Raw genomic sequence first — 17,833 nt, forward strand, 5'->3', positions numbered from 1 at the left:
CTTTAGTGTGATTCAAAAAGGGATCATGAAAGAAGAGGAAACATGGCTTTTGTTGTCACGTGATCTGTCATTTTTGTTAGAATTACTCTTTCAAATCCCTTAACCGCAATGTCACAACACTGCCTGAAGGGTGTGAAGAGGTGTGTGTGCCTGTCCTGTTGTCCCTCTGTTTCGGGTGTGGGTGTGTTAGGAGTGTTGGATGCCTGAGCGGGGTGTGAATGCATTTTAGGTTTACTTTAGACGTAGGATTGCCTTTTCATTGAATAATGACGGGTGTTTGATACTTAATCACCCAAATGGCTTCATCCCCACGTTTCAGCATCATCATGAATGAACCGGCGCGCACACACACACACACACACACACACGGCATCTCTACCTCATAGCTGACGATCATAACTTTAATCGCATACATGCCTTTGTCACCCGGGGAACACAAACATGCTCTACATGGAGGCACCGGAAATCATTATGTTCAACCACTGCTTTAAACTTTTCATTTATTCAAGTGAAGCAGGGAAAGACACATGTTCATATGTTGTAATTACACTATTTAGTGAACCTGTGTATACACCTTTTCTCATGCAGAATGTTTAGGCTGTGCATTAAAGCTTCATTAAGATTTTAATTTTCAGCCAGACCTCTGCTCTGTCTCTGCTGCAGTAGTTAAGTGAAACACTGACACACCCTCACTGTGTTGCCACCTTCCTTGTGTCCAATCAATTAAAATTTAAAGGACATTTTACAATGTTAACTAGTATAACATTTATCTCCGTTTGCTTTGGCTCTGTGTCTGGCTGCTGTATGCTTCCATGCATTCGACATGGCACGGTTCTGTGCAGAATGCATCAGGTCAAAATACTCACTTTGTCCAATACTTAGTGTTAGGCCAACATAGATTGAAAGTGTTTTTTTATCATAACAGTTGAGATTTCCACCTGATGAATGAAAGCAGCAATTCAGGGAGCTTTCATTCTCATTGAGATAAAAACATAAAATGAATGTCTTATTTAACGTTTTAAGCCAATATTAAGCCCAACTGGACATTCGCCGTCTGCGGAGGAAGACCATGTGTTTCAATCCAAAGCTCTGAAAACTTTCCTGTTCCATACAGAAAAGCCCAGAAAAGATCTCCTTCCTTATGAAATAGTTCATAAGAAGTTTGTTACTGCACATATCTGAACAAAAGAAAGTCTTTTTCATTTTAGTGGACACACCCAGAGACACCAGATGACTGGCCTGATGAAAGGTGTGTGCTGTTCCCCACTTTGCTGCAAGAAAAGCTGCCGCGCTGCATTCTTCGCCGCGATTGCCTTTTGTTGATATGCTGCAGAGACGCCCTGATCCTGAATGACAAGCATGTATTGAGATGCCACACGTGAGACTGTGCAATGTATGGAGCCATCTCTTATCAGCATTTGACATGTCCTTTTATCTAAAGGTAACGCATAGCTATCCTACAGCCCTCACGCTGTCGGGCTCTTTCCTTTGTTGACTGTATACATTGTGCGTGTATTGTTCGCAGCAACAACTTTTATCGGTCAGTGTGGAGATGGCTGAGAACACAGCAGGTCACAAAGTTTAAGAAACCTCTTGCAATATTAGGTTCTAAATAATACTGAAAATGCCTCAACAATCCAACTCTTCCCAAATTAGATGTTGCCTAAGAGAAAAGAATGAGGATGTACGAAGGTTACCACAAAGATAACAGATAAACGTCAAGACATTTAAATTTGTGTTCTTCCTAATGGCCATCGGGGGGGGGGCGACTCCTCTGGTTGTAAAAAGAAATCTGATTGTATATGACCGTTGATTTAGTTCTTCTGTAAACATGTGTTTGTTTCCTCAATCTCTAGTTTCAAGTTTTCTTCCATACGGCATCATATTCCTTTAGTAGTTTAGTGAAGGTGGAGTCGGATTCCCTAAACGCTGCGGCTGTCTTTTCCTAACTCCTCGTGGATTCTCCTAACCACTTTTCCTTGACCCATGTTAGAAACGCACGAGGTCAAGATGGAAGATGGCAGGTTACGTACAATAGACTTGTCGTGGGGAATTTGTTCTTTTGTCTGCACAACACTTGGCAACGATAAAATTGCTGAACACAAGACTTCAAAGCGCCAGTCCACAGCCAATTAGTGACGTGAATGGTGGCCGTGTTGGTGGGCCTCCTACTGCAATACATCTGACATGCGATTAGGAGAGAGAGAGACTCCAAGGATTCAGTGTCCACCATTCATATCATAATGGGGAGAATTAAAAGGGTAACTATTAGGCCCCTGCTTTTGAGATATTTAAAGAGTGTTGCAGGGCCCAGATGAAAAGGAAGGGCAGGGCTGCGGGAGGAAGGGACAGAGCGTCAGGGAACAGGTCGTTCCAGTCTTCCTTCGCTCGGTGGATGTCTGGGCGGTGACACGCCCGCTAACCTGTCTGGGAGGAGCTGCCGGCGTCAGATCCCGTGCTCGAGAGGCACCAAAGAGAGAGGAGAGACGAGTGGGATCCACAAGGTGAGAAAGACACGCACCAAGAAGGAGTAAGAGAGAGAGAGAGAGAGAGAGAGAATTTAGTTTCCCTGACTCCACTCAACCTCCAGGATGTTTAAGAAAAAGGAGAGCAAGGATGGTACGCTCAAGTCCACGGCCAAGACGAGCAAGTGAGTTTTTTTTCTTTCTTTTTTCTTCCACACAGGACTCTATTATTGCTTTGCATGTCTGAATGTATGTGTGTGGTGACACTGTATCTCGCTGGAGTCACCCCTCCTGTGTCATGTTTCCTGCGCCGTTGTCCTTTTTTCCCACCCCGCCGTTGCCCTCCTTTTGCATTTACGGCCGTGAGGAGCCACGGTGTTTGCAGGGGGCCCTGAGATCAGCTTCACTTCGTAAACATGCGGTGGGACATTGTGCTAAAAAAAAAAATCACAGAGTTTTGTTTTCACCAAATCTCAGTCGAGACTTACACTCTCAGTGTAGTAAAGTGTTGATGTAGGTGAACATATGTCAATGAGAACATGAATGTTATTATAAAATGGTTTGGTGGAGGAAGAAGCCTGCATGCAAATGACTGTAAAGAAGTTGTTAAAAAGTGTTCTACTTGATGTGAAATGTATGAACCACCCCCCCCCCCCTTCATGGGTTAAAATGTGAGGAGACGTAGACAGAATGTTCATTCATTGTCATTTGCAAAGTGTCAAAAGAAAGTTGCTGATGTCAGAGAGGTCTAATTCCCTCTGTCCTGTATCTGTGGTAACGAAGATAAAAAAAAAAAAGTTGTGTTTGTATTCTCAAACGAAGTGCGATTCGTTGTCATAACGGCACGACATAAAAGTTTGAGGCAGGACCGCTCGTCTGGCGGCTGACGGACGGGGAAACACATTCAAAAATGAGTCACACATTCCTCCCCTTTTGTCCCTGTTTGATGTCACAATACTGCCATGGTTTGGCGGGCAGTTGGTGACCAGCTGGTTTCACCTTGCTCGTACAGATGTGGGCTGGGCTGTCTGCTGCTCAGCTGGTTTCTTTCTCTCAGGAGGGCGTTGGTCCCCAACCGTACTCCACGGTGCAGCAGAGGACACGTAGCTCACTCCAGGCGGCCCTGAAGAGATTTCCCATTCCCATTTAAATCAATGAAGACGTTAATAAACAGGGTAGATCTATTATTTATTCATGTTTGGATTTGTTGGTTCTGATTGAGTCGTAATCTTTGTCAAAAAATCCACAGCACAATTTCCCAGAGTCCCATTCATTTTTTTTGGTCCCATCCAGAGCCAATAAATACTTATTTTTTATTCAAATTGGAATCATAGAGAGCCGAGAAACACAATAAATCCAACAAATTTTCCTATATTCTCAAAATGATTATTCAAAATTAACAGATTACCTATTGACAAACAGATTGTCAAACTGACATGAAAGATGAATCGATAGCTGGTTTTGTTGGTTTCGAACCAGTAGAATTGTCTTTAAAGATTCAAGATCAACTTTTCTTTTTGTGGACAAATTATGGGCAGAGCTTTTAATAAGCATATTCCAATTAAATCAAATGGCATTCTCATATGAACCTGTTGATAACAAGCTCCAAATGAAATCGCCTTGTCTAAAAATGGCAGATGGGAGGCGTTTAAAAAATGGTCTCTGAATCAGATAGCTTTGTTTAGTGATGTTCAAACTAACTAAAAAAATGCAGGCAGGCCCTCCCAACTTATGCAGTTCAGCCAGTTATTCGACTTTCAAATGAAATCACCCGTATCTGCTGCTTGCCATTCATGATTGGTACTGTGAGTGAATTCACCAGCAGAGCCAACAGTCCTTGGGTCAGCGGTACACATTGGCTTTATGTATGAATGAAGTTCTGCTGGGTTGAAAAAATTAGCCCTGTTGCACGAAGGCTCAGTGAGAAGATTTCTGACGCGTTAATGGTCATGTTGGTGTTGATGGAGCGAGGAGACACGGGACCTTCGGACACATAATGCACCAAATACAAGGATGCATTCATCCTGCAGGTTGCTCTTCAAACGGGATGCAAGTGGATTACTTGATTAATTGTGAGGGAGCAGACACAAGTAGCTTCCATTTGTCCACAAAGTTCACCAAAATCAATAGTGTGTAATTCTCCTTTAATGTTGTCCCTTGCTTAATCTCATTGGATTTCTCACCTGTTTGCAAAGCATTTGGTTTAATTTGCATCCACTGGGGAATTCCTACAATGTGTTTTATTTATTTTAATCTTCTAATATCATTATCTTTTACTCCACATCACACACAGACCTCTTGTTTCTATAAATGAATTTAGAATTATTATAGTTCATCTTTTGTTGTCAATGTGTCAAAATGCTGATCTGTGCTCGTGGCTTCATCGGTCTCCTCCTCCTCTTCTTCCTCCTCTCCCTGCAGGTCCCAGCCCAGCCCCTTGGCCGTGCTGGTCATCCAGATGCAAAAGGATGCCGACACAGTGGAGAAAGACTTGCTCAAGTCTGAGGAACTGCTGGCTGTGGTGAGAACACACATCGAAAGACAAACCCCAACCAATCGCTTCTACCTGCAGCCCTCCCCAAAATAAATAACTGTTGTCTACTTCCCACAGGAAATTGAGAATGACAAGAAAGACCTGCCCCACCAGCATCAGGTTGAGTTATCCAACAGGCTGGGTGAGGTTGAGGGCTTGTTGAATAAGCTCTTCCTGGACCTCGACAAAGCCAAGAAGGCCCATCATCCTCAGGCCAGAGAGATGGAGAGCGAGTGAGTAGAGAGAGGATATTTACATGCAATCACAACACGTGTGACCCCCCCGCTGACTTATCCTGAAGGTTTAAGGACAGGGTACTAAGAGTCATTGGGGTCAAAGATGTTACCACGAAACTTCACCTGGTGATTCATTTGCATTAAGACAATTACTTCAGTAGTACAAATGTATTGTTTAATGTCAATTTTCATTTTTTTTTTCACTGTTAATGTGAAAAATATTTTAGTATTTTTTTAGTATGCATGTTTTGTGTGAGTCTTTTCACAATGCATCATAGACTTCACTAAACACAAACTCCTTTGTGCCTTCCGATGACTCCAGTGTCCTGCTGCTCCACGAGCGCTGGTTGAAGGACTCTGGCATCTACCGAGACATCTTTGAGCAGGTGGAAGACGTGTCGCGGATGCCCAGAATCGACTGGGGGCCCGTTTTCAATGAGAAGCAAGTACGTATGATAACATATATATACGTATATATATATATATATATATACATTTTTATGTATGTATGATTATCTCTGTCACAGAGCTCAAATAGGTGTCGTGTTGCCTACTAAAGATCGATCAGCCTTTCAGACCTGCTGGTAATATCCGTGCCCTCACCGTTGTGAGCTGTGTGTGTCTCTGGCGTTCCCTTTAGAAACTGGTGAACGTGGAGGAGTACGGCCCCAGCATGGCAGACCTGGAGAAGCAGGTTGCCGCCCACAACATCCTGCACAAAGAGGTGGAGGCCTACAACTCCCAGCTCTGCGTCAGCTCGGCAGGCAGCAAGGTCTGCGTCCATAGACGAACGTCCAGAGGGGCTTCACTTGATCTTTGTGCAATCGCTCCCAACAGCGGCGATGGAAGTGGCTGAATGTCTTCTTTAAGTGGTTTCCGGCAGCTCATGGTGTTTCCTGTTGTCTTTTTTTTTTTTTTAGGAGAAATATGAGGAGCTGAAAAAGCAGTACACCAATCTACTGGTGAGTACATTTTTCAATACTTATATTTGAGTTGAATAAAGTCAACTTTTTGACATTTGAGACATTCATTTTATCATGTCGGATGTAGAAGCTTCATTTTGACATTTATAAACTCAGGGCTTCTTAGGTTTCATTGAGCGTCGTTTAATTTTTGCCTCAGGAAAACTCCAAGTGGCGCCGTCACTACCTGAACAGCCTGTACGAATATATGAACGGCTGCAACAAAGAACTGGTGTTCCTTGGAGAAGAGCAAGATAAGATCAAAAAGCAGGACTGGAGTGACCGCATGGTGGACCCACCTGATGTCCGAAGGCAGTACGAGGTCAGTGAAACGGGCCTGAATGATTTGAAGATGTCGTTTGTGTTTGAATGATCCGAACGGAGTTACTTCCGCTGAACTTGGAGAACCCGGACATCTTAACAACCGCACTGACTTGACCTCAATCAGAACTTCAAGAACAACAGCCTGCTGTCCCACGAGAGCAAGGTGAACCAACTGCAGGACGATGGAGAAAGACTCATTGGACTGAAGCACCCAGCCAGCGACACTATACAAGTAGGTCTCGTTACCCAGAATGCACAGCTTTCCAAAGCAAGTGAGTCTGAACTCGCTTAATTGCCGCCTAATATTTGCACAGTAAGATAACTCATAATATTACGTTACGTCTCCAGGCTCAGAAAGACGGCGTTCGAAACGAGTGGCAGAAATTCCTCAATCTCTGCATTTGTCAAGAGACACACTTGGATAGTGTGGAGGAATACAAAAGGGTAAATATGGGAACGCTGTCCACCACGATTGTACGAGGATCTGCGCTTGAATGAAGTTTTTGTGTGAAGGCGTTAAGGGGGAACCCATTCATGTTTTAAGAAATGTGTTCTTGTTCTTTTTTTTACAGTACCAAATGGAGACTGAGCAGCTTTCAGAGACGCTGTCCAAACTCAACAAGAGCCTGGACCCCAACACCATCAGCAAAAAAAGCACAGCAGAGACATTGATGCTGCTCCAGGTACTGAGAAGAAGGGCGTTTGCCTACAAAATACACAAACCAGAACAGTAACATGTAACACCCACTTCTCTTATTGGGAAAGCTATACGAAGAAGTGTAAAAGTACACGTTTATCATTGTATGCTATACTTTTTTAAATGTTCTAATTAATTAACAATTCAAAACTTTTTTAAAAAGTGCCGACTGGTTTCTCAGATATTAAAAAAGGTCAAATAGAATAATACAAATTCTATACACGACGTTGCAAATATGCACAAATAGTACAGTACACATCCATCAAAAATCATATTCTTTCTTTTGGAATTTTTTAACATTTTTTTTTTTTTATAAAGGCTTGGATACTATTTGCTTCTATTTAGCTGTCAATCTCACACCTTCCCCAGAATTTAAAAAAGGGTTTTTCTCCCCCAGTCCATACCAACAAAAACCTTGTACGTATCTCCTCTACCAAGGAGATAAGTATTGATGAGACGTCTCATCTGTGTGTCTGTTTCCCACCAGGCCGAGGAGAACGTGGTACAGAACAGTGAGCAACAGCTGGCCGACCTGAGGAGACGCAGCACAACCATCGCTCCGCTGAAGCTCCGACGCAACACCCCCAACCGATCCATCACAGTGGAATCCCTGTGTGACTGGGAGACGGAGAAGGTTGGAGCTCCTTGACCTGCAGAAAACACTGTCAAACACCCACGGCTGAGACGGTTGAATTCCGCCGTTTGTTCATTTATTCTGGCTAAAATGTACGTGGGTTTGATATCACCATCCAGGATACTTTGGAAAGAGGCGAGAAGTTCTCCTTGAAATCTAACTCGGACGTAAACTGGGCCGTGACCTCCAGTGACGGGGTCACAAAAACCTTCCCTGGGGTTTGCTTCCAGATTCCGCCTCCTGATCCAGAGGCCATCGACAAAGTAGACTTGTGAGTAATGCACGCCTCTGTTACAACATTAGAAGGTAAAAATAGTCAGTTGGTAACACAATGTCTATTCAATCCTTTTTTACAATTTATTAGGTTGGGCAGTGAACTGACAGACATCAAGAAGAGGAGAGCTACTCTGGCGGCATCGCTGAAGAATCACAAATACGAGGCCTCCAAGTCCCAAAAATCAGGTCATTGTCTCTCAGTGAAATACTGAAATACTCTCATACCAACACCAAATGCACAAAAACAATTTCATCTCAAGGTCACAACCAAACAGGCAACTAATAAGCGTCCCCGTTTTGTCATGCAGCCCCAGTGTCCGCTGCCCCGCTGGATCCCAAAGTGAAGGCGCTGTCTCAGCAGCTGGACAAGCTGGACGGTGACCTGACCAGCGCTGAGGAGAGCATGCTGAGTCGCCTGCGAGCCCCGCTGAGCCGCGCCGACCCGGCCGGAGATCTGGCCAAGAGGCTGCGGGAACAAGAGGTGAGATGACTGAAATTCACAGACAACCCGTTTTATTCATTTACTCCTTATTCACTGGAGCCTAGGTCGTTATGCTCTTGCCTTTCTTCTCTGGACGATTTGATGTCTGCTACCGTGATGACTGCTTCATGAGTGCAAGTATCTCACGTAGCCGTGTCTGACCCTGACAGGAAGCCGCCAGGGTCCTGAAGGCTCTGGAGCAGCAGAAGCAGGCAGCGGAGGCCGACATGCGACCCCTGCTGTCCAAAGACGCCAACGGTACCTCCACCCAACTGCCACTGAAGCTGAGCGATGCCAACAACAAGCATAACAGCATCACAGCACTCGCAGACCTCTACACCAAGAAGTAAGGGCGTGTGTTGTTTGAGAAGTTGCATGTATGTAGGGACATGGTGAAGGGGATTAGTCTCCAATGTTTCATCCCCTTTTGACACTCTTAAGTTGAAACCTATGTACATCCTCGTAGAGCTGCGCTACCGTACCAGATAATCTCACTAGGCCTACACCCATCAATGCATTCATCCTTCATTTCAGAGCTAAGGCTTCCCTGGAGCTGGAGAGTCAGATTAAGCGGACGGACGGCCTGGTCTCTGGATTTGAGAAAAGGCTGAGTGCCGATGGTCCAATCCCCGATGTGCCAAGTGTAATCCGAGCCCGCACCGAGGACATTCGGGTGAGGAAATGTTATCTCTTCCACATTTAAGGCGGGCCCCCTTGGGTTCACATGGGTTCATCTTAGAGTTGACCAAATATAAATTGCGCGTCTCCTTTGCTCCTTTTCTATTCAGGACCAGCGAAAATCTGTGGCGGCGGCTCAGGACGACATGAAGAAGCTAAGCAAGGATCTGGAGACCACGGAGCAGCTGTGCAGCTCTCTGCAGCAGGGCTACCAGGAGTACTGCCCTGACATCCAGCGCCAGAGGACAGAGGTCAAGAAGCTGCAGTCCCGCTACGCCAACGTGGACATCCAGCTGAAGGAGAGGTGAGAATCGGAAACAGTGCTTGTACCGGTGGTTCCATTTAGTCTCGGGCTGTAAGGTAGAGGGTCGGCAATGCTCATAAACTACATAAAGAAAGCTGCAAAATACACATGACAAGGCTCAGGATTAAAGTAATTATACCTTAGATGAATATGAAATTAAGAAGGCACAAAAGAAAGCAAAAACTTTAGAAATGAGAAAGAACTACAAAGCACAATTGAAAGCCAAAATGCAAATGAAGCCAATTGTTTTATTTTCTGTCGTGAATTATTTCAGAGAAAACATCTTACAAGAAGCTGGACCCAAGAACCAAGAGTTTCAAAGTACATCCAAATCCGTGAAGTCTTTCCTGGAAAACCTGCCCCAGAACACAATAGACTCCAATGACAGTCTGTCTCAGGTCACTGCCAAGGAGAACTCACAAAAGGTAAGGCTGGGATTTATTTACACCTACGCTTCTCTCCATTTAAAAAAAAAAACCTGTTAAATCAGCTATAAGTAAATGATAGATGATAGAAATAACTCTGTGATAATCTTCTGTCAAACTCTTCACCACAGAGGGTTACGGACGACCTGAAGAGAAAGGGAGATGACATCGACAGAGTGACTGACCTGTCTCAAGACCTGCAGAGTCTCCTCAATGTAATACTCAAATTCACATTGCTGTAAAATATTGACAAGGGACTGAATTGGTGATATGAAACAAAAATATCCCTATTATTATCATCACTGATGACACAATTGTATGCACTTTCTAATTGGTAGTCTTTCAATAAAAGACAAATTGCAAAGTGAGCATACTCTAAGCCTGATTCTTCTGGTCTATGCAGGATTACGAGCTCAACGTTAACAAATACAACAGTACACTTAAGGATGGAGCCACGGTTGCCAAGAAACCTGGTACCATCACACTGGCTGATTCTGTTCAAAAACAGGTAACATTTAAACTCATTCAATTAACAAACGTAATTTTTTCATGCACTTGTTTATTTTTTTGATTATTATGCAGCTTGTTTAATTTGCACTCAGTAAGAACTACGTTTACATAACATTGTTTTCCGGGAGGGAACGATCTAATGTATATTTGTTACTTGGTTATTGCAGGAAAGGGATCTGGTCAACCAATACGCTGAGGCAACAGCAGAAAACACCCAACGCCAAAAACAGATGGGGTTGGCAAAGAATCTCATTGTACAAGTAAGAAAGACGGTCGCCCTTTCAGTACATAAAAACCTTTCCTGTCAAACTCATTAAAGCAAATCACTTGACATGTTTTTTTTTTTTTAATTCAATGAATCTTCTTTTCCTGCTGCAGAATGAAGAGAAAGTCCAACTGGTGGCCCATCAACAAGTGCAGCTTGAAAGCCAGCAAAAGAGTGCTTTTGATCTGGGCAGTGTGTCTAAAGAGCTGGACGAAGAGAAGGAGAGGAAAGCTCACGCCGAGGCAGACCTGAGAACCTTCAAAGACCGGTTGACTTCGCTGAAGAGTCGCAGAGGAGTTGAGCGTGTTGAGGAAAAAGAAGTCCTGCAGTACTACCGTGACCCAAAACTTGAAAAGGATTTGTCTGACCTTCAGAAAACACTGCGTGAAGAGTCCTCCAGACGTAGCACCATCCATTCTGAGGTTGAGGTGTTCAACAAGAAAATTGTCATCGTGGAGGAAAGCCTCAAGAACACGCCATCCAAACTGTTGACCAGAGAGGTGACAGAGTTTGAGAGAGATCCTCAGCTGGACGTAGATGCCGCTAAGATGAGAGACGAGATAGCGAGGATGAGAGATGAAGTTCGAGTGACCGAGGGGGAACACATTCAGATGAAGACAGAAGTCACGATTCTGCAGCAGAAGAAACCAACCATCAAGGAGAAGGTGGTTAAGAAGGAAGTGCTGAAAGTGGAACAGGACCCGCAGATGCTGAAAGCGGTGCGGACATTTGAGATGGAAATTTCTGAGGAAAACAACAAGATGAAGCTCATTAATGATGAAATCTTCCAGACGAGGAGCCAGATCAATGCACTGGAGAGACTGATTCCTAATATCAAACCAAAGGTCATCACCAAGGAACTGAAAACAATTGAGCAAGACCCCGAGCTCATCATTGAATCCAAGCGCCTTGAAGCAAGCTTGGAGGAAGAGAGGGTTGCAAACAACTCCTTATTCAAAGAGGTGACAGAGCTCCACAATCGCTTCCAAGAAGTTCAAGGCTGGAAGACAAAAGTTGAGACGAAGGAAATCGTCAATGAGATCTACCGCATAGACCCCAGCACGGAGGTGGAGATAATGCGGCTCAGGAAGGACCTGCAAGACTTGAGCAAGCAGCGCTCCGATCTGGAGAGAGAGATCACCCAGATTACCACCGATGTGACTATCCTCCGCTCTCAGAAGCCCAAGATAGAGACGAAGGAAGTTCTCCAAGAGGTGGTGAAGGAGGAAAGGAGCCCGGAAAACGAGAGAGAGATACAGAAGCTAAATGATCAGGTGAACCATTTGCACACCACCTACAACTCCCTCCTGGACCAGGTGACACTTCTCAGACAAGATAGAGATCAATGGAAGACTGAGAAGTCCAAGATTGAGACAAAGGTCCTAACCAGAGAGGTCATCAAGTATGAACAGGATCCTCTGTTGGAAAAAGAAGCTGACCGCTTGAGACGCGTTGTGCGGGAAGAGGCGCAGCTGCGTCGCAACACTGAAGAGATGGTGTTTGACCTGCAAAACAAATACATCCTGTTGGAGAGGCAGAGGCCTGAAGAGAAAGTGGTGGTGCAGGAGGTTTTGCGTTTACAGAAGGACCCCAGGCAGCAGTTTGAGCACGAGAAGCTCGGCAGGAACCTGGATGAAGAACTAAAGGCCCGCCGTCAACTAGATCTGGAGTTGCAGCAGCTAAGAACAAAAGTGGAAGACACAGAAAGGATCCTCAGGGAGAGCACTGAGCACCAAAAGAGGGTTCAAGCCGAGTCTGAGCTCAGAGAGATCCGTCTACGCATCACACAGCTGGAAAATGCCCCGCCTCCCGTTGAGGAAAGTATCGTTGTCGAGGAGGTACTGAAGGTCGAAAGAGACCCGAAATTGGAGAGGTTGACATCGGGCATTCGGTCAGACATGGACAAGGAAACCAGCGACATTCTGCGTTGCCAGAGAGAAATCCGTAACATTACCCTGAGGCTTGAGATCCTGCAGAGGGAGAAGTCAGGCGAGAAGACCGTGTACAAAGAGATTGTACGCGTGGAGAAAGACCAGGTCGTCGAAGCCGAGAGGGACCGCCTGAGGGTGCAGGCGTCTCAGCAAAGATTCTCCAGACAGGACACAGAGGTTCAAATCAAACGTCTCACTGACAAAATCAACTTTCTGATGAGCAACAAATCCAGCTCCTCCAGAGAGGAGACGGCCCTGATTTTGCAAAGAGATGAAGCACAGAGGGAGAAGGACAACCTTACCCGGGAGCTCAGGACACTCGAGGCCTCGAAACACGACATCGGCCTGTCTTTCCAGCAGCAGAGCAGGCTGATGAGCGAGAGAACCCAGATGAGCAGGAAGAAAAGCATAATGATGGGCTCCGACACTCAGCGCCTGGAGAGGGAGATCCTGGACGAGAAAGACAAGATCCATCAGCGAGACAGCCTCATCCGGGACCTTCTGCAGAATGTGCAGAAAGAGGAGCAAGCGGAGACAAGGACCAAAGAGACCAACGTCTCCACCAAAATCACCATTCTGGACCCAGAAACAGGCAAAGACATGTCCCCGTACGATGCCTACACGCAGGGCCTGATTGATCGTCAACAGTACGTTCATCTGCAGGAGCTTGAGTGCGACTGGGAGGAGATCACTTCCCTGGGACCCGATGGGGAGACGTCTGTACTGCAGGATCGCAAGAGCGGAAAGCAGTACTCCATCAAAGACGCCCTGAGGGGGGGCCGGCTGACAGAAAAAGAACTGCAACAGTACAAAACGGGCAAGATTCCCATCTCAGAGTTTGCCCTGCTGGTCGCAGGGGACAATAAGAAGCAACCGGAGATGAACTCGATCCGCATGTCCAGCACAAACACACTCAACTCAACCCCCACTGCCAAAAAAGTCTTCCCAGTTGCCGGGATAATGGATGCAAACACTGAAACCTGCTACACAATACGCAACGCCACCATGAACAAACTGATCGACCCGAACACCGCCCAAAAGCTCTTGGAGGCTCAGGCATCAACAGGCGGAATCATCGACATCAGCAACAGTCAGCGTTACACCGTTAACAAGGCAGCAGCCAGAGGCCTCATCGAGGACAGTCATCTCCAGAGGCTGCTTAATGCACAAAAGGCCTTCACTGGCGTTGAAGACCCCATGACCAAAGAGCGCTTGTCTGTAGGAGAAGCTGTTCAGAAGGGCTGGATGCCCAAGGACACCGCCATTCACTACATGGAGGCGCAGCACCTGACGGGAGGGCTGATCAATCCCAACAGCGGCCAACGGGTGAGCATCTTTGACGCCATGGGGTCCAAAATGATCGACGGCACGATGATGAGGGAGCTGCAGTCCGAGTCGACCTACCCCAAGGATATTGTAGACCCCGTCACAAACGAGAAGATCAGCTACAAACAAGCTCTGGATCGCTGTAAGAAAGACCCCGTGTCAGGCTTACCAATGCTGCCTGCCTCCTCCAAAGAGTCTGGTTACTTCTCTAATAGATACGCAAAATTCTAGACATGTTTACAACATAGTTATCCGGTCTGCTGATTCGTGTGGTAAAAAATTCCATCCACACATAAATGTAAATGTACATTTTGCCTCAGGAAAAGTCTTCTACTGCTTTCTGTCCCCAAAATGATTGCTGCTGTGTTGCTCTTGTTTACCAAACATGTCGGAGTGGGCATATGTTTTTTTGATTTAATATAAAACCAGAATATAAATGCTGTGTATCTTTCATGTTATTGTTTTATTAGGGACACTGGGAAAAGGTGCAATGCTATTTACAAAGAGTGATTTTATTCTGTATTACTCATGGGCTGTCCTTGAAACTGTTGACTTTAAACTCAATCTTGATTCTCACTTTCACAGCTGTGAAGTCTTTTTTCAATAAAACAAATACCCATCTCAACATTTACTTTCAAGCACGTAATGTCAAATTCAATCATTCTTTGAGTAAAAACATAATCTTTGGGACCTAAACAACAACTTAAATATCTGTGCACCTGTCAGGCATCAGCTATCATCACTTCTTAAAGCAGTCATTAGATGGTGCAGTCCTTACTGTTCAAAGAGAATTAAAACGTGTGTACAGAGCATGGACCAAGCATCCATCGATGTTTATTCATTTTATGGTCGTTACTTGGATAAAAGGCATAACATAATTAATTTGAATTAATATTGGAACCAGTCATGCAATATCCAATAGATGGCTTAATAGATATCTCTACAAGGTACAAATAACTCAAAGGGGTTTCACACATAGTGTTGTGTTTATACAAAGCCTGTGGCCCACAGATGACTTTTGTCCCCTTTTAAAGCAATTTTGAATGATATGGGATCAAAATTGACAATCTTAAGACTAGTAATACTCATGTGGCTATAACTTCCAAATAGCAAACCCAGAGACTGCTTAACTGTAATGGTCAGAGATAGACAACACAGTCAACTATCTTCTAGAGTCAACCAAACGCTCTTCAAGTTCACACACCCCTTCGTTGCACCTCAGCAAACAGCCGCAGAGACGTGGCTGCAGTCTCGATGCTCATCGAGCCGCATGTTCAGGTTGCATGTGCATCGTCTCTTGTTTGCTCCCTCTCCATGAAGAAGCTCCTTTGCTCGTTGATGGCGTTCTGTAGAAGGGCAACGTTGACTCCGTCAACGCAGTTCAGCACACGGGCACGGATCATTGCACCAACCCCTGTGAGAGGAGAAGGTGCAGATAGAACGGCAGGCAATACAAGTCTTGGGTGTGTTTACACGAGACCAGTGGTGGGGAAGTTAAAGAGAGACATACAAACGGTAGTATTTAAGTGGTTGAAGAAGAGAAGAGTGACTTTTCCAAACCCCAAACACGTTAAAATACCATTTTAAAAGCCTAAAAAAAATATATATATATAGAAGCTGCAACCAGAGAATTTTGTATTATTAAAGGAACTATCCGGTTTCTGCATTGACTTATTGATTAATGAGTTAGCCAAAACGTTCCACAGAACATTTTTAACTAAATGACTATGTACAAAACTTTGTACGATTGAGTCTCATCATTTTCTGATCAATAAATGTTCAAAGATTCAAGAGATTTGTAATGAAACCTACAACTAAGATAACATGTTAAGATGTCTTTTCAACTGCACAAACCCCAAACCTATTAACTTTGGGCAGGAATCTGCAGTTAAGGGTTTATTGTATTAAAGTTGTTGTCCTTAGTAGTTAGACTGCTTGTAGCTTTACACTGAATCACATAAGGTTGAATTAGTTGTGTCCCATTGATATTTTTATGTACATAACAAAAATGCCTATCAAATTGATGTAAAAATGTCAGGTATATAATATATATATATATGAATAAATGTAAGTGAATACAGTTCAATCAGTCAAACGTTTGGACACGCTTTCTCATTGAATAAGAAAATGTTTCCAAACTTTGGACTAGTACTTATTATACTTTCACTACTACTTACCGATAGCTAGGCAATTTCTGTTTTGATCATTATGTGATGAAAAAACAAGCAGTAATAAAGGATTCTGCAATCCCACGCCACAAAAGATCCTTCCTTACCCTCTGCATTTTCAATCTCACCCAGAACTAAATACTGGGCCCCAATTATTGGGTTAAAAGGCTCCACAAACAAAGTGTGGACTGCCACACGGTGCTCTTTAGAAGCATGCTGAGCCGACAGTGTCGCCCTGGACTCCTCAGGCTGATAGCAGACAAGTCTGGAAAATTAAAAAGCAGGGTTTAATGTACCAGAAAGGACGATGCAATGATACAGATTACACCTCACACAGTCGCTAACAATCAGTTTCACCAGCTACATTAAACACATTAATGACACAATAATATTACATGCAATAAAATGATGTGAGGGGCCTTCAGCTGCATACACACAAATTTACTTTTAATGTCCTTAAATTAACTTTACTTCAGTCAATTTTGACAGCAGCACATTTATCATTCTGAAAATGATTCACTTTTTTCACATTTAAACAACATAGGATGCGGGCAGCATGTAGTTCAAAGTACTTAGATTTGTCAACCCTGAATTTGTCTAAGGAGTGGCCTTTTTTTAATACAATCTCAGATCTGTGACACATTTGAAAAACAGAAAAAAACGACATTTGAATTGTTAGTGCTCCATCCATTAAAACAGGTTCCATTAAAGCTGGACTAGATTAACAGGTTGACATTGGCAGAGAGTTCAAAAACTGTTGCGAAACCACTTTTCATTGATGACACTTGTCAAACCTGAATATCTACTGCAGCCCCTATTTATTATATCATAATGCAACATGGACCTGTACCAAACAAACCCCCTGCTACACAGAAACATAGGTAGGCATGTCTTTCCATTCAGAGCATCAGAAACTGATCAAATAACCAACCTGCCAATCACCCTCACTGATTCTCCTTCCTGCACCCCTCCGGAGTTCACCTCCCACGGGAAACGAAACACTGCAGCTGCGGGAAGCATGACGTCAGTGGGGATACAAATCCAAAATAATTAAACGGCAGTGAGTAGAGAAAAATGGCTTTTGAAAGCTCGTTTACTACCGCTGGTTTGCCGCTACTACCGGGTTGCGTGTCACGTGACTTGTCTCCGCCTCTCCACGCCCCAAACATGTTATCTTATGATTTTCCAAGGAGTCTGGAAAAGTTCCAGCAAAAACTTGAATAGAAAAAGAAATAACGAGAACCCATGGGTTTCAGTTCAAAAAATGACTATGAAAACATTTCTGAAAATGTCAAAGGGTAGTTGTCTTAATTTTGGTTTTATATTTTGCTATTTTGAGTTAACCTGCATGTAGCTTGTTGATCATTGTCAGTGACTGTGAATGTTGTTTAAGAGGAGGAAGTCATGGTAATTGAACTATAAATCGGTGGGAATATAAAGTGATCACCAATCCTTATTTGTTACAACCTAATGTATTTGCTCTGGAGAAGCTGATTAACTGAAAGGTACTTCTCAACCATTGCGTCTATAGTAGTATTCACCTAAATGGATATATGAAATAAGTTTTGTGAAACAAAAACATGAACCTTGATTACATTTGACATATTTCATTGTTGAA

The 17,833-nt window shown here is 44.0% G+C and overlaps 2 protein-coding genes across 2 annotated transcripts; one reads left to right on the forward strand and one right to left on the reverse strand.

The window, feature by feature from the left end:
* The first annotated feature begins 2,459 nt into the window (after positions 1 to 2,459).
* On the forward strand, positions 2,460 to 14,678 carry evpla (envoplakin a). The gene is made up of 22 exons (XM_037470831.2): positions 2,460 to 2,650; positions 4,887 to 4,986; positions 5,077 to 5,231; positions 5,557 to 5,680; positions 5,875 to 6,006; positions 6,155 to 6,196; positions 6,357 to 6,518; positions 6,645 to 6,752; positions 6,869 to 6,964; positions 7,093 to 7,203; positions 7,705 to 7,851; positions 7,971 to 8,122; positions 8,216 to 8,313; positions 8,436 to 8,608; positions 8,779 to 8,954; positions 9,143 to 9,281; positions 9,397 to 9,590; positions 9,865 to 10,015; positions 10,147 to 10,230; positions 10,419 to 10,523; positions 10,693 to 10,785; positions 10,904 to 14,678. Exons 1-22 carry the CDS (start codon positions 2,592 to 2,594, stop codon positions 14,276 to 14,278), a joined length of 5,976 nt encoding a protein of 1,991 aa, XP_037326728.2. The 5' UTR covers positions 2,460 to 2,591; the 3' UTR covers positions 14,279 to 14,678.
* ten1 (TEN1 subunit of CST complex) lies at positions 14,665 to 17,760 on the reverse strand. The gene is made up of 3 exons (XM_037470835.2): positions 17,147 to 17,760; positions 16,323 to 16,480; positions 14,665 to 15,461 (listed from the first exon to the last, which is right to left on the reverse strand). Exons 1-3 carry the CDS (start codon positions 17,233 to 17,235, stop codon positions 15,322 to 15,324), a joined length of 387 nt encoding a protein of 128 aa, XP_037326732.1. The 5' UTR covers positions 17,236 to 17,760; the 3' UTR covers positions 14,665 to 15,321.
* Between the last annotated feature and the right edge of the window lie 73 nt (positions 17,761 to 17,833).

This window comes from Pungitius pungitius, chromosome 9, assembly GCF_949316345.1.
Source record: "Pungitius pungitius chromosome 9, fPunPun2.1, whole genome shotgun sequence".
Classification (NCBI taxonomy): Eukaryota; Metazoa; Chordata; class Actinopteri; order Perciformes; family Gasterosteidae; genus Pungitius; species Pungitius pungitius.

What these genes read in the sequence shown, in the direction of transcription:
- evpla (XM_037470831.2), top strand. Translation starts at nt 2,592, where the DNA reads ATGTTTAAGAAAAAGGAGAGCAAGGATGGTACGCTCAAGTCCACGGCC. An exon ending in CCAAGGAGAACTCACAAAAG is followed by an intron (nt 10,016 to 10,146) that starts GTAAGGCTGGGA and finishes TCTTCACCACAG; the next exon opens with AGGGTTACGGACGACCTGAA. An exon ending in CAAAGAATCTCATTGTACAA is followed by an intron (nt 10,786 to 10,903) that starts GTAAGAAAGACG and finishes TTCCTGCTGCAG; the next exon opens with AATGAAGAGAAAGTCCAACT.
- ten1 (XM_037470835.2), bottom strand. Translation starts at nt 17,235, where the DNA reads ATGCTTCCCGCAGCTGCAGTGTTTCGTTTCCCGTGGGAGGTGAACTCC. An exon ending in TCAGTGAGGGTGATTGGCAG is followed by an intron (nt 16,481 to 17,146) that starts GTTGGTTATTTG and finishes TTAATTTTCCAG; the next exon opens with ACTTGTCTGCTATCAGCCTG. An exon ending in TGAGATTGAAAATGCAGAGG is followed by an intron (nt 15,462 to 16,322) that starts GTAAGGAAGGAT and finishes CTCCTCTCACAG; the next exon opens with GGGTTGGTGCAATGATCCGT.